Here is a 15,614-nt window from a genome sequence, read left to right as displayed (position 1 = left end):
CTGATTGTTTGATCATGATTCACTAAAACTGATAATGAAAAATGTATCCTTTCGTTCCTGTGTTGTATGTTCAGATCAGGTTCAATAGTGATGATGCCCCCTATTAAATGTGACTGAGACTCAATACAAGTCATACAATTGACTATGGTAAACACAAGTAGCAAATGGACATGAATGTCATTAGAACTAGTTTAGATCTAATGCTAGATACAGCATTTTTACTCTTGCCACTATTAAGTCAATAAATGCATCATAGTTTTCAATGCTCTCAGATTAGTACCTCTTAATGAACACCAAAATGTCATCACACTTAAGTTTTTCTGTGGTACTGTTCTTACCTCTATGTTCTTGACAACTTTTAGTAAGGTAAGTACGTTTCTGTTGGGTAATGAGGCCTTGTTAGTGTTTGGCATTACTAGACACTTGTCAATGTTAAGTTGTTTGAAACTTGTCAAGGCATGTAAATGGTACCTTGAGACATTTGCAGATAAAATGTGTTAAGATGCTGCATTTAAAAAGAAAAACAATAAAAATCAGGCCAACAGATACATAACATCTGAATGAGAGATTAGGCAAGAGTGTGCTTTTCCCTAAGTCATAGATAGTGGCTGGTACATTTCTCAATAATTAGAATTTAGATTCTATAACAGATTCTATGACCCTCTTGAAATGCTCCATTTTTTCCATTTTTGTTTTAAAATACAGGCTTGTAATCAGTTGAATAGTAGAATTTGATTCGTCTTTTGAAGAGTGTTTCAAATTTATCTTATGCTGTATTTTTCACTTCAGTTTTCAGAATATTGGTGAGAACAATTGTCAATGAAAACTCCACAATATAAAATACCTGGGAAAAGCTGGAGGTTTCTGTGCCTTTCTGTACCTAAGGGTGTGCTTAAGGCTCGTATATCTAGATATAGACAATAAATTGTTTAGGATTGCAGGATAAGAACATGAACTTTGACTTTTCTGTGAAAAGAAGCATCAGTTAAAAAAACTACCATAATAAAAATACCTATATTCTCGACTTCATATTGCTGATCCAGCGGAATGAATAGAATATTATTTCAGATAGCAGACCTCTGGAATGTGACAACAAAGAAGTGTTAGTTTTTTTCCTACATAACCATGAAGGATAGAAATTTCTTTTTAAATGAAAGTTGGGTTACTTGATCAAAAAGAGGCACTAGCAATACATTTTGCAGGTGGAACTAAAATGTAGAAACCTACTCTGTAATTAAGCAGAATGAATAAAAAGTTAGACTCTTTCAGCTACAGAACATGGAAAAATAATGGAAAGGATGAAAATTTAATTTGAAAACAAAGCCTATTGGTGGGCTAGAGGAAGCTGATGGAAAGCAGAATAAACCAGAACAAGGTATGGAAGAATATTAATTTGAATTTAGGAGATGTAGAAGTAAATGGGGAAATGAAAAGAAAAGGTATCAGCTAGAGATGGAGAAAAATAGAACCTGAAAAAGGAAGATGTTGAAACTCTCTAATATGTTTCTTTGAGAATCTGCCTTTTCCTTTCATCAAAGGGAAGGGGGTACAGGTTGATCAATCGGTTTTGTAAGAAAAAGAATAGCAAACAGCCACAAAAAAACCCTTTCTCACTGAGGAGCGAATAAAGCTACAGTTAAGAGTGCCTTAATGCAGTCTATGCAGTTTTTTTCCACACAGACTCCTGTACCTTCCCAGTGCTGGTACTAGCACATGTGGCTCTGTATTAGTCTGAACAAGGAAGCTGAAAGTTAGCCTGGCCAAGCTAGCTAACCAATTAATTATCATCCAGTTCAGTCCTAGCAACAGCTGGATATGGAGCTAGGGCAGTAAATCCATCCCTTTCAATGACCATTTGCATTTAGGTCCACATAAAGTCAACAAACCACAGTCTTTGCTTGAGTGCATGTATTTTTTATAAAGCATCCTTGATTATGGCAATACCCTTTTGAATTATTAAAAACACCAATCACTTGTTTACCCTTTATAATTATTAAGTGACCCTTTATTGAAAGCATTTTCATATTTTGCTGCAGTGATGAAAGATGTTGCATATAATCATCTAATGCTCATGCTTGGTGAAGGTACAATCTTTGGATATGTTTGCTGAAGTCACTTGCATCAAATAAAATGGCAATATTTAATGCAAGTAAAACATATCTTAACTACATCTTAACATATTATAAATACAGACTAACCAATTGTGTTAGTTATTGCTCTAAATCTCCCTTCGACTTGGTTTCCCAAAATTCTCAATATAAAACTTTTCAGAGAAACTCATGTTTTGCAGATCTCCAGGAAGCCATGTGGTTTTACCAGACCACTGCGACTCAGTGTACGTGTTTGTTTTTCAGTAGAAAATAAAAATTCAAAGCAGTCTGACTGAGCTGAGTTGGGCTAGGCAATTACTGAAGTTTTCTCAGTCAAGTCTCATCCACTCAAAAAAAAAAAAAATCCATTTGTTGCTCTTCTGGCTATACTGCTTCTCAGAGCTACAGGTCTGACAGTGTGCAGTCTTTTAGACTGTATTTCAGACTTAAACTGGAGATGCATCCTAGCACTGAGCTTAATTGAAAGTTGCACTTAAGAAATACATGAGTAGAGATAGACTTTAGAAAGTCAGTTTGCACTTCATGCACCTACCGCCATATGTCCTGTCCTCTTACTGAACAGGATCTGCTTTATCTAGGAAAAACAAGAGAGCAGAACTCTCGCAGGTGATTTTTTTTTTTTCCCCATCACTTTCTCCTAAGTTATTACTTAAATCAGTCACTGTCTAGGTATTTGTGGAGATAGCTTGATAGCTGTCTAATGATTTGATCTGCAATAGTTTGCTTCTCTGAACTGATTTGAGAAATTGAAAAGATGAAGCTTCTGTGAACATCAGTCCTTTCTGGGAGAAAGAGATTAAGAAAAACGTAACATACTATGTAATCAGGCTTTCTTGTGGAGAGTCATTATGTAGGCAGTTTGAAAAATTGCCACGCATCATGAGAGATGCTGATTGGTTTAGGTTAGGAAGAATTGGAATAATGTAACTAAAAAAATATGTTTACTGACTTAAAACAGCTGCACAATCTTAACCTTTAAGTATTATTTTGACATTTTTTAGGAACACCTAATCCTTTTCACATGATGATTTATTTTGTAGTGTTTGGAATCTTCCCAAGGACCTACAGCTGCTTTTCAAAGAATCTTTGAACTATACTTGCAAACTTTACCAACTCATTCATGTGCAGATGTTCTAGATTTTTCTGGGCCTATGTCCAGTCTGTGTGCATAAAGGCAGATGTGTGATGTTGATAGAATCTCAGAAGGCATAGTCAAAACTTTTTTTTCTTTTTTCTTGGTGGAAATAGATGTGTGTCTTGACTTTATAGGATAACATAGTTTTTAAAAAAGAGCTTTCTTTAAACATTTCCTTCAAGTTGTAGGTGTTTTACTAGTTAACTTTCTAAACTCCTTAACATGTATCAAACTTTATTCTTTAAGTGGTTTCTTGTGGAATGATTTCCAGCCTACCTTTATGCTGTCTTTTTCTGCCCAACTGCTTCAGACCTCTATGCTGGGGCACACTTCATGTTCACTCTGTATTAACTTGCACTAATCTTCTGCATTTCTTCAAAGAGCATTGTGCCAATGCAACCCCAGTGCACTGTTGTGGTATGTACAGGATATCCCCCCACTCCCCCAAATAACTCACCACTTGTATTTACGTGGGCCAATGGACAGCCAAATTTACCATCACATGTAAGGAGTCATTAGCAGAGCAATCCAAAGACAAGGAATGTGTCACTCATACTTGTACCACTGCTTCAGGCCTATGAAAGTTGTCTGCAGCTACACGAGGCACGTTCCCGCTTTGAGGAGTTTTGCGTACCTATCTGTGTGTTGCCTGCTACTATTAGCAACAATGTGCCAGGCACAGACTTTAGCATTGGTGCTGACACTGCCTTGAATGCTATTGTGGAGGTAAGACTGCATATCTTTTAAAAGTTAAGATGATAAAATGCATAAGATGAGGATACCTAAAGACCTTGAAATGTCTCGTTTTCTAAAATAATTCATTTACTGTGGGTTTTTTATGTTGTATAGTTAAGAAGTTTTCCAAGACTGATTAAAGATTAACCTAATAAAAATTAGTTATGTTGGATGTTTACTCTTGGGGACTCTGCTTTGTTATCCAAGACTGCTGCATTACTGCTTAGGACACTGGCTTTTACTGAGAATAAAATATTTTGCTTGCTTTGATTTTGTTTTTTATCTTGCGCAGCTCCTCAGCATTACTTAGGTGAAAGAAGAAAGTACATGTTTTATAAATAAATGCCACATTTATTGCATGGGCTAATGACTGAGCTCAGTGCAGTAGAGCATTTTAAGTACATGGTTAACACTAAACACAGGAATAATCGCATAGACTGCGTTAGGCTTAACATACATTAAGTGCATATAAATGCATGCCTAGTATAAGCAGTTAAGTCTGTCACTGATGCTAACTAAACAGTGTGAGGCCAGAACTTGCTATGAATGAGTTTTCCATTTCAGTCAGAACAATCAGTTTTCTAGTTTTAGTCTGCCATAGCTTTTTCCCTTGGGTACAACTGCTATATGAACTCTAAGTTCTTTACGGTCCTGTTGAGTCTGCTGTAGCTGCAGCAAAGGGAACTGAGTTGAGGTCTAATGCAAACAAATGAGTAAACCTCTGAACAGCTGAGTTTTATCAAACCCCTCATTATCCATCCATGTAACTAATTATGAAGTAATTGGCCAAGAAAGTCAGAATAGAGATCCAGGGATTTGAGAAATGCAGGTTTGTTTTCCTGTTCTGATACAGTGTTATTTATTTATATAGAGTGAAAAAGCTCCAGTAGGTAATGGAAAGAGCTGTGTCAGAATATATTATGGCTTGGTCTTTGGGAGATGCAATACAGCATCCCTGAGGTGAAGATGACCTAAGATGTAGTGTGGGTAAATTGTAGCAATACGTTCGTAGGCAGGACACAGGTACTTCTACCACTCCATTAGCCTCTTTCCCCTTACCTACTTCTATAAATGTCAGGCTGAGTCTGCTAATTATGACTGAGACCACTTCTAACAGTGATGTGCCTGTAAAAGTGAAAACATGAAAACGCAATGGGAAAAAAAAGATCGTATATATTGCTGCTTCCTCTTATTTCACTGTTTTTATTATTAATTTTAATTGCAATTTGTACAGCTTCCAGTAGTGCTGTCAGTAAAAAATAGAATAAAAATGGTTGTATCTATTGAATTTCATTATGGTTAGAATGTTTAGTTTACGCTAAAAAAAGAACCCTGTTGATTTGGTGAAGTTTTGAATATCAGATTTTTCACAAAGCCAGCTCAGTTCATGTGAAAGCTCAACTAACAATGGAATTCCAAAGAGCACTACAAAAAGAGTCACCGTGCCTCCATGTTTAAAACTTCTGAAACCTGCATGAGGCATTTCAGCTTTGGCCTTTCTAGCCTATGAAGTAGTATAGGAATTAATGATTCTTTAATTTCTGTCTGTGCCATTTTTGTATTTTGGGTATTTCTGTCTCAGTCATTCTGAGAGTGCAAGAATAGTAGAAAGTTTCTATTATGTTTCTTGTATAGTGAAGAATAGAAATCCTTCTAAATAAATCTAAAGTGAGTAATCCCCAAAGCAACTAACGATTTACATCCTTGCTTAGAGCTCCTCAAAAGGCAGAAAATTTCATTCTACTACCAGTAGCCAGAAAACTTTTTTAGAAAGCTTGGCATTTACAGATCTTTTACGTCTCTCAAAATGAAGGAAATCTTTGCATGTGTATTTATTTCTTCAGTGTCTAAAGCCAAGATTTTTTTATATCATAAGCTAAACACATAGCATCCATCCCGTTCCAGGCAGCTTTTTTAAAATGAGTTGAAATTGCTTCAGTGCTGCATCTGCCACTATTAAAAGTAATAGGTATTTTCATAAATTTGTTACTGTTTGCCAGATGCCAGTATTGTGCAAAAATTCTTATGAAACCACATCTGGAATGGGAAATAAAGTGCTTGAGGACATTGTAAAATCCAAGACAGGTAAAGGAAAGTGTCATTTTGAAAAGCTGAAGTTCAACATAGGCTTTTGTGATGTAATTTGTTACGGGGATACTTCCTGCTTAGGATAACAGAAAGTCAATCCATACTCTGAATAAATTAATGTGAATTCTGTGCTTGTGTGTGTATATGTGTGTGTATGTATACACATAATATGCACATATGCAAATATATAAATAAAACGTGTATAAATTAAATTACATATATCTTTTGGTAGCTAGACCTAAATAAATGCATACACCATTTTTAGTCCTTCAGTGCATTAAACCTTATGATGTTGGAAGTTCTAGTCTTTTACTACGTTAAGTTTTCTCACGTATCAATTCATTATTTGTTCTGTGGTCTGTTAGGTATGTTTTTAAAGACCATATTGCTCACAATCTTAATTTCAGCTTGAAGTATTACTTTGTTAGCTGAATGAAGGTTCTGGTTGTAAACATCTGTGAAACAGAAATACCTCAAATATTACAGCATCTGCAGTTACTCATTCAGAAAATCAGTAAGGCGTAGGGATTTCTTAACGTTATCATAATTCAGGTTTCAAGATGACGAACTTCCCAGGTACTTTTATTTCTCATTTTTACTAAACAGAACTGGTGTAGGGACAGTACATCAGTTTTGCAAAATTCTTCTTGTCACCAACTCTGGTGTAACCTATTTATTTATTTTTAAGACAAAGAAGGAAATAGTATCTTTTTCTTGCTATTACTTGCTTTCTGGAAGGAAGATACATTATCTGATGACTTTAAAATAACTTTGAAGGGTAGAAAAACTCATTCAAGGAAGTGAGAGTTTGTCAAATAGCTTTCTGAGTATTATTAAAACTTGGAGATGCATAGTAACCTAGTTCCTAGGTTTCTACATTTTCCTAAGTTTCCTAGGTCCTACCACACTGAAGGTTTTCTCTGTTACTTTCTAAGTCTCTTAGGCAGCTCTAATAAATGTTGGTGTTAATTGGTGGCATGTAAGCAACGGATCTCTTTGTAGAGATCATTTCTTATGCTGGTCAGAGTAAGATGCAAGTGGAGATTGCAGTCTTTTTATAGTAAGTATGCACCTATTAATAAAAAAACAAAAACATTTAAAAAAAAAAAAGACCTAAAAAAAAAAAAAAGCTCCAGTAGTGCTTGAATGAATTACTTTTATGTGGACATCATTATTGGAAAGTAAACAGAAGGGCAATACATGCTCAAGACTTAAGTTTAAGAAACTGTAACTGTTAAGCATGGTTGGGAATCCAATGAATTTCAAAATCAATGCTAAGAAGAAATAAACTCTTAAAGCAAAGAGAAATTTATTCATACCGGAGCTGATTAAAAAGCTCCTTTATATCTATTTGTATCTCTGTTAGAAAACTATCACAACTTTTTAATTCCATGCACAAACCAAAATTAATTCTTGTTTTAGTATTTGCAGGAAGCAAATAAATAGGAGTTGATAGTAGCAAAACATTTTATTTTGACTGTGATGTTCAATGGCTGATTTATAAGAATTACTTTATTTGGTAGTTATTATAGTTAAATGGGTTACACTATGTTGGAATTTTTAAGGATGTATTTTTTTATAAATTCTTTAAACTCTTTTACCAGTAAGTGACATAAAATTGCATGACATATGAAAACATGGAAATTCAGAGTTTTTTTCACTTAAACTTACAATATCTTGTCTTTGATTAGACGTGTGATCGCATCAAACAATCAGCCAGTGGTACCAAGCGTCGTGTATTCATCATTGAGACCATGGGTGGTTATTGTGGTTATCTGGCTAATATGGGGGCCCTTGCGGCAGGAGCTGATGCTGCTTATATCTTCGAAGAACAGTTTGATATTCGAGAGCTCCAGGTATACAGCATTAGAAATGTTTTCCTCATTTTTAAGTAGATCCTAAAATTGTTGTACGTATATAGCATAATGTGTATATTTGAAATAGACTGCTCATGTTACAAAACCCCCAAATGTTTAGATTGTATCTAAAAGTTACATTTGTCAGTAGCACTTTCATATAATGCCGGTTCTTACACCATATTATATAAAGGAACATATACCAGTTATTCTCGGCATCAGATTCAGTTAACTGACAAAATTATTGTATTAGTCATTAAACACCACTAGGTGAATTGTTTCATTTTTATTCTTCTGATTGAAATTAAAATTACATGTAAATGAACAGACCTGGGCAGTTTTAAAAGAGGGGGGGGGCTGGAAACCACAACCTTTTCCATTGTGTTAGGCAACTATTCATGTCAGGAGTTGAACAGTACGTAAGGTGTATTAGATACTGGTTTTGATACCACAACTATTCAGAGCATGTTTGGAGGTGTTACTGAATTAAAGATCTAGGATTACAGATTAGGGTGTAAGCTGACATGGAACTTGTTTACTATGAGGCTTTTACACTTCTGAGGTAGCTGGTGCTAGCTGCGGTCATGGACAAATATGAAGCTAAACAGACAGAAATTTCCTGAAAGGAAAAGAGGTGTGAAATGAAATGTAATTCCTCCCCACTCATTTCTCAGTGGCGTGTACTCTTCATGGGAGTACCAGCACAGCAGTACATCACTGTATCCATAACAAGACTTTTGCAAGGACTGGGAGTAAGGGCAAGATAAGATTTTTTTGTAGCAATTTCTGTATTTTTATGTATATTGATGTTATCCAACTTGGTGCTATACCAGTATAGCATACAAAAAACCAACTTTTGTGTTGCTATTAAAGTCAGTTAGTTGAGACGTGGAGGAAGAAGTTAGTTTTAACCAAAGATGAGTAGCCATACACAGTATGGGACTCCAAAAACCTGCTGATTATTTGAACTTGCACATAATATTTGATGTGGAATATTTTATAGAAGTCCTCCGGATATGTAGGTTCATTAAAGTTGTTTTAGAGTTCTGCATGGCTTGCTAAAAATACTTCTGTTGTTTCTAGGCTAATGTGGAACACTTGACTGAAAAAATGAAAACCAGTATCCAGCGTGGTCTAGTGCTGAGGTAAGCAAAAGTAGTTTTAATAGATGGCATCAGTGATGCTGAGCACTTCCAGCCAAGTAGGCTGTTTGGCCACTTGCAAAGACACTCTAAGTCTATATTCCTTGATTATTCCTTTAGTGGGAGATTTTTGCTAAAGCTGTAGCTCCAGAAGGCAAGTCTGGGAGCTGTCTGGATTCTCAAGTTCAAAACTTCCTTCTTTCTATGTGAATGTATTTGCTCTACAATCTAATATTCTATCCTATTTTCAGCCTGTTTTCTCATCGGCTTTGTCTTTTATTGTAGGTTCTTTCTTACTAAAGATAGTGTGAAAACTAGCATACATGTGTACACATATAGTATGGCCTTTACTATAAAAATCCTACTTAGATTTTAGGAGATAACAATAAAATATCTTTCAAAAATAAAAACATTTAAAATATGTTGATTAGCATGTTTTAAAATTATACCTTCTTAGGCAGCATGAACCAGGCTGTAGCTTCTTTCTTTCTTTAGCTTTTATTTTCAGTATGCTGAGTAGCAAAGGGCTGAAAAATGAATACCACAATAAATTGTATGAGGATACCATTGTATTTGTTCAGGTTCTACTAGTTGTGTGACTAGTGTGAAAAAATAGCCTACGTTTACAATATTGGTAAGGAACTATTCATAAGGTACTATTCATTATCCATGCTTTTATAAAGAGCAAAATTATGACAGTGGATGTCGATGACTTTTTGTTTTAATCCAGTTTTTCCTCTGCATAATGAACTTGTCAGACCTAAAATGATATTTTTTCACTACCTTATTCAACAGTGGATTCCAAGTGACCTGCCAGTGATGTCAGTGTAGTAAAAGTAATGCAGACTTCAAAATCATTAGCATGTTACATGAAAGTGAACATAAGTGATTAGATGAAAATACCCAAGCCATGATTACTGGTGTCAAGAAAATGGGAAAACATTTGTCGTTCAGTAGCTGTAAAGACATCCACTACTTAATAGTAAATTTGTTAACTGTATCTGGCCTTAATTGTTACAGAAATGAGAACTGCAATGAGAACTACACAACTGACTTCATTTATCAGTTGTATTCTGAAGAAGGAAAAGGAGTGTTTGACTGTCGAAAAAATGTATTGGGCCACATGCAGCAGGTAAAAATCACCTTAAAATTACAGACAAGCTTAACTTTGAACAAAGAGCTTGCACTATTCAAGCATTTCAAGCAAGCCTGACTTGGGATTAAAGAAAAAAAAAAAAGTATGTGGATTTTTGTTCATAGGTAACTCAGAAGTTTTTGTTAGGGATATATTTTATTGCAATTCCTTCTTAAAAATCTAGGGGAAAAAAAATGCATTAGATTCTTAGGGGTTTTCATTTTTATTTCTCCCCTGTCTATATTAATAAACAATTACACTTTTTAAAATAGATAATACAGCTCTCTTACTATTATTGTAATACATCCTTAGAACACACTTATCTGCCCATCTGTAACGTATCTGGCTTCTGAACCCTGGAAGAGATGAGATTTTGTTAAGACAATATGTGCAGATGGATTGTTCTTGTGGAAGAAACAGCACTGAGCTACTCCTTGTGGTCTTTGTACCTTGTATCTCTTTATCTCACTATACTGCTTGTTAGTGGGCAAATAGTAAGTTTCTAATTTGGCTACACTAACCACCAAGACTGAGGTAGAGTAAAACATGGCATCCTGGCCTGTATCAGCAATAGTGTGGCCAGCAGGAGTAGGGAAGTGATCGTGCCCCTGTCCTCGGCACTGGTGAGGCCGCACCTCAAATACTGTGTTCAGTTTTGGGCCCCTCACTACAAGAAGGACGTCGAGGTGCTGGAGCGTGTCCAGAGAAGGGCAACGAGGCTGGTGAGGGGTCTGGAGAACAAGTCTTATGAGGAGCGGCTGAGGGAACTGGGACTGTTTAGCCTGGAGAAAAGGAGGCTGAGGGGAGACCTCATCACTCTCTACAACTACCTGAAAGGAGGTTGTAGCAAGGTGGGTGTCGGTCTCTTCTCCCAAGTAACAAGCAATAGGACAAGAGGAAATGGCCTCAAGTTGCACCAGGGGAGGTTTAGATTGGATGTAAGGAAAAATTTCTTTACTGAAAGAGTGGTGAAACATTGGACCAGGCTGCCCAGGGAAGTGGTTGAGTCCCCATCCCTGGAGGTATTTAAAAGACGTGTAGATGAGGCGCTTAGGGACATGGTTTAGTGGGCATGGTGGTGTTGGGTTGACGGTTGGACTCGATGATCTTAGAGGTCTTTTCCAACCTCAATGATTCTATGATTCTATGATCTAGAGCCAAATTTCTCAAGTACTAGTAGTGAAATGATTGTCTTTCCTTTTAAGTCGTTTCAAGTTGTATGTATATTCCCCTTACTCATATTTTTAGATTATTCAACACTGAGCTTGACACTTTCTGCATAAAATTTAGCAAAGTTTATTTTGAAGGTCAAGACCAGTATTAGTCAAGCAATCTGTTTGGAACTATTTGGAACTACTTCACATATGATTTCAGTCCCATCTGCTGCATTGAAAATGGACAGAAAAGTCAGGCTTTATATAATGTAAACGGAGGGTTTAAAAAAACCCCACTTTTGTTCCCAGAACTATATAAAGGCTGCTGTAATATTTGGAATGAAAGCAGCCAAAAAACCAGAAATCATGCGATTACTAGTCTAGGAGGTCCCAGCGCAGTTGTTTTGTCCCAGTATTACATACACGGCGTTATGGCCTTCCTCGTTCTAGCTGCAATAGAGCTGTGCTTCCCAGACTCCCTAGATTACAGAGAGTCAGCCCTTGGGTTTCTTAGGCTCCCTCCGACACCTCTCCTTCAACAGTTTCCTGGTTTATATTATGCTGAAACCAGGTTGCCCTGTGGCAGAGTGATAGCTGGGCAGTGCTTAATGATCAGCACTAAGGGGAAATGGAAGAAAGGGAAACAGTGCCCTCCATTTATCTAAGTGAAAAGTATTACGGATTCAATGAGAATTCTACAAGTGCTTAACACAAAGTTTAAATGTTGTAGCTTGATTTGCATGGTGGGGTTTTTGGTTGGTTTGTTTTTCTAAGTGGGGGAAAAGGAAATAAGAGGTAGAGCAGGCTATTAACAGAGATGACTGATAAAATAAAAAGGCACAAATACTGGTTCGATAACTAACAAACAGCTCATTTTCACACAGGGTGGTGCACCTTCGCCATTTGATAGAAACTTCGGGACAAAAATTTCTGCAAAAGCTATGCAGTGGATCTCCAAAAAACTGAAAGAAACCTACCGAAAAGGTGCAGAAATATTTGGTGCTACCTCTTGTTTTACTGTCTTTGGTTAGCTATCGGTATATAAGACTGTTACACAAACATATGAATGTATATTAGTTTGTTAGTCGACATACTTCTTTCCCTCTTGATTATGTTACTATTCAGTAGTGCCTTGCTGTGCTTGCTACTGTAAGAAGACTTCCCCTCAAGCGAGGTCAATAATTCAGATAGCTGGTTTTTTATCTATCTTTAAAAAAATGCTAGTGTGATTGCAGTTTTTCATGCATGAAGGAATTGATGGTTATATAGTTACATCTGTTCTTCCTTTTTGTTTCATGGTGGCTACATGGGAGACAGAAGAAGGTAATGTCTTCTTTGGGAATTTTTGTAAAGCACTGTTTACTAAAATCTAATTTAAAACTATGTTAAAATTCAGTCTTATTGTTGCTTAATTACACTGTGTTTTCATTGCTAATCACCAAAGCTAAATTAAAAAAGTGAAGATCTCCTAACCCTATTAAAGTACTAATTGATGTTTTATCATTACATTAAATATTCAGTAACTGAAATTAAGCTACTGTAAGCTCCCTATTCAATTTAATTACAGAAAAGGGTATTTGCCCTTACAAGTGTGAGTAAGAAAGATCCTGAATTATTTCATTCTTTTTAGGAAAAGTATTTGCCAATACTGATGACTCAGTTTGTTTGCTGGGAATGCGTAGACGGAACCTTGTTTTCCAACCTGTGGCTGAGCTTAAGAATGAAACAGACTTTGTGTATGTATATGCTGCTTACATTTTAAACATCTCAACACAGGCTTCCTTTCACCACATCAAATGAGCATCTTCTCCACAGTGCTGACACACAGCGTTTGCCAACTGTTTTATTGCACTTTTGTCTTTGGCCTACATTCAGCCAGTGATTCACTTTGTTCACTTGTCTTTTCTAACAACTCTCTTCATCCTCTCCTGACACTTGAAGTCTCTTGTTATGAATCCTGGGATTCCACTGTCCTTTTAAGTAACATTCTCATAGTTGTCTTTGCTCTAATCCCTAGAATTACTTTACTTCTGGTACAGTCGAGTGCAGCAGCATTTTTGCGCCCAATTTGGTATTATACTTACCTATAAAGAACATCTTTATAGTAAAATTTATTTGTTCCTTCAGTATTCTGTCCTTACTTCTCCCCATTTTGGGTCAGTGTTTGCATCTCACCATAAATATCAGCATCTGATCCTATTTATAAGGAAGGCCATTACTGTTAGCGCTGTCAAATAACCTACAAAATGTGTTTGTCTTGGCTGCCAAGTAAATCACCTTTTTTTTTTTTTTTTTTTTTCCCCTCCCCACCCCACCTCTTACACAGACACAGGATTCCCAAGGAGCAATGGTGGCTGAAGCTGCGGCCACTGATGAAAATCCTGGCCAAGTACAAGACCAGTTACGATGTTTCAGATTCAGGCCAGCTGGAGCATGTTGCTATGCACAGCCCAAAGGAAGCAGAAACCGGAGCCATCTAAAGACATCACTTTTAGAATAATCTAATAGATGCACATTGTGAGTAACAATGCTTTAGAATCGTTACAGCTTTGTTTTGTAACATTTAAATTATTGTACCAGCACTTTATGTGAAACAAGATGTTCAGATGTCACGCAGATTTTGTCTGTATTTGTGTTAAGTTTGAAACAAACCCTAGCATCTAACAGATAAGCACCGTTTACTGATACTACCCTTTAACAGTAAGTAAGTGCAACACCGCTCTATGCACTCTGTAAGTTACTCATCTACTGCACTTTGTTTCAGAGTACTTACACCCAAAAAATAAGTGTAGATGGCTAGCTTTGTGTTGAGTTACAGGATTGTGCTTAATGTATCTGAAGTGAAATAAAGTACTGTTGCAAACATCATGTGTGACTTGTCGGAAATTGTATTCACCTCCTTTTAAACAATTGGGGGAATAATGCTTCATGAAGGATTCTCTATAGAGTCCTGTGAAGGAAAAAAGCAGCTGCCCTTTTCCTTTCCTAACTGTGCAGGAAGTATTTACAGCAGGGCAAACTGTTTTATGTTGCTTCTTCAGGATTAGGCTAGAACTCCGAATCCTCTTGTACAGGACAGGGATGATAAAACTAGGTTGTGGGGGGGGGGGGTTTGGGGGGGGAGCTTTAATAATTTGTGATTTTTGGGGGGGAAGCTTTAATAATTTGAGATTCAGAAGGGTATAATCAGGTCCTTGCTTCAGGTTTCCTTTCTCTCAGCTTCTTCAAGACTACTAAAAAAAATGCCCCATAATGATGAAAAAGGATAAAATTGATTTTTGAAATGAGGCTGACACAGCCAAAAATGTTTCCTCATGCCAGCTTACCTGTTAACTGGACCTTGACAAAAAGTTAAATACTAGACTGCATCATGTCAAAAGATGACTGAGCATTGCCCAGAGGGGCAAGCTGAGTTGAACTTAAAATATGCTGTACACTAATTCATGAGTGATTTGCCCACTACACTGCAATTCACTACAACCTTGGTGTGATGCGAGGTGGAATGTACTGTCACAAAGCTTCTCTACCTGTAGGTGGCTTCTGCCAAGGGAGCTGGAATTATCACACCAAAGAATGAAATCTGTCAGTGTGAGAGATGTAGTTTTTATATGTCCAACAGCAGACATGATTTCAAACAAACTCCATTTAAAACACTAGTTTTACATACACAAAAAATATTTAATTTATATAGCTTTCATAGGCAATTGGAGGAGTGAGTCTTTAGTAAAATATTAAGGTCTGTCTTTGCCGTAACAGAGCAAATCATTCTTGCTCTCAAATACTGTATGGTTTGAAAATTTTTCACATAGTTATTTCAAGAGGGACAGCTTTTAACTGGTTTGTTGGACACTGTTAAAAGCAGCAATGAACATTTAAGTTGGACCACAGCACAGTTACAAGTTACTACAAAAAACTACTTGTATAGTCACACAGATGGGCTTGTTTTGTATTGGCTTGGATGTTCAGCAGCAATTCATCGTTTGACCCATGAGGGATCTTTGGTGATATCTGCATTTTCTGGGCCAAGTACAGCTTGGCCACGAGTGCTCTTCCCAACTGCAAGATACCTGCAAGGAAAAAAAACAGAAACAAATGAGAAGCTGCTGCATTCAGTTATCCATAACTCTGCTATACATGTTAAAAATATTCCCGTCTCAGGAAAAAGCGCTGTTTGGTATGTATCCATTGTTTGCTTTTACAGCATCTTTTGGATTTACACTGTTTTTTCCCCAGTCATCACAATACAACAGGCTCCTAA

General features: G+C 36.6%; 2 protein-coding genes across 2 annotated transcripts in view; one reads left to right on the top strand and one right to left on the bottom strand.

Annotated features, from left to right (window-relative positions):
• PFKP (phosphofructokinase, platelet) overlaps window positions 1-14,224 on the top strand; it is a 49,063-nt gene extending 34,839 nt beyond the window's left edge. Inside the window, 6 exon segments of the mRNA XM_019471896.1 lie at window positions 7,761-7,925; window positions 9,009-9,070; window positions 10,088-10,199; window positions 12,241-12,340; window positions 12,987-13,092; window positions 13,683-14,224. Of these exon segments, the coding sequence (XP_019327441.1) occupies window positions 7,761-7,925; window positions 9,009-9,070; window positions 10,088-10,199; window positions 12,241-12,340; window positions 12,987-13,092; window positions 13,683-13,836 (699 nt within the window). The 3' untranslated portion in view covers window positions 13,837-14,224.
• A 717-nt stretch (window positions 14,225-14,941) lies between these two features.
• Window positions 14,942-15,614, bottom strand: part of PITRM1 (pitrilysin metallopeptidase 1) — a 33,625-nt gene continuing 32,952 nt past the window's right edge. The window contains exon 27 of the mRNA XM_009278691.1: window positions 14,942-15,423. Coding sequence (XP_009276966.1) covers window positions 15,330-15,423 — 94 coding nt within the window. The 3' untranslated portion in view covers window positions 14,942-15,329. The remainder of the gene's footprint in view (window positions 15,424-15,614) is intronic.

This window comes from Aptenodytes forsteri, unplaced genomic scaffold (assembly GCF_000699145.1).
Source record: "Aptenodytes forsteri isolate BGI_AS27 unplaced genomic scaffold, ASM69914v1 Scaffold257, whole genome shotgun sequence".
Taxonomy (NCBI): Eukaryota; Metazoa; Chordata; class Aves; order Sphenisciformes; family Spheniscidae; genus Aptenodytes; species Aptenodytes forsteri.
This window is presented reverse-complemented; position numbering and strand designations above follow the sequence as displayed.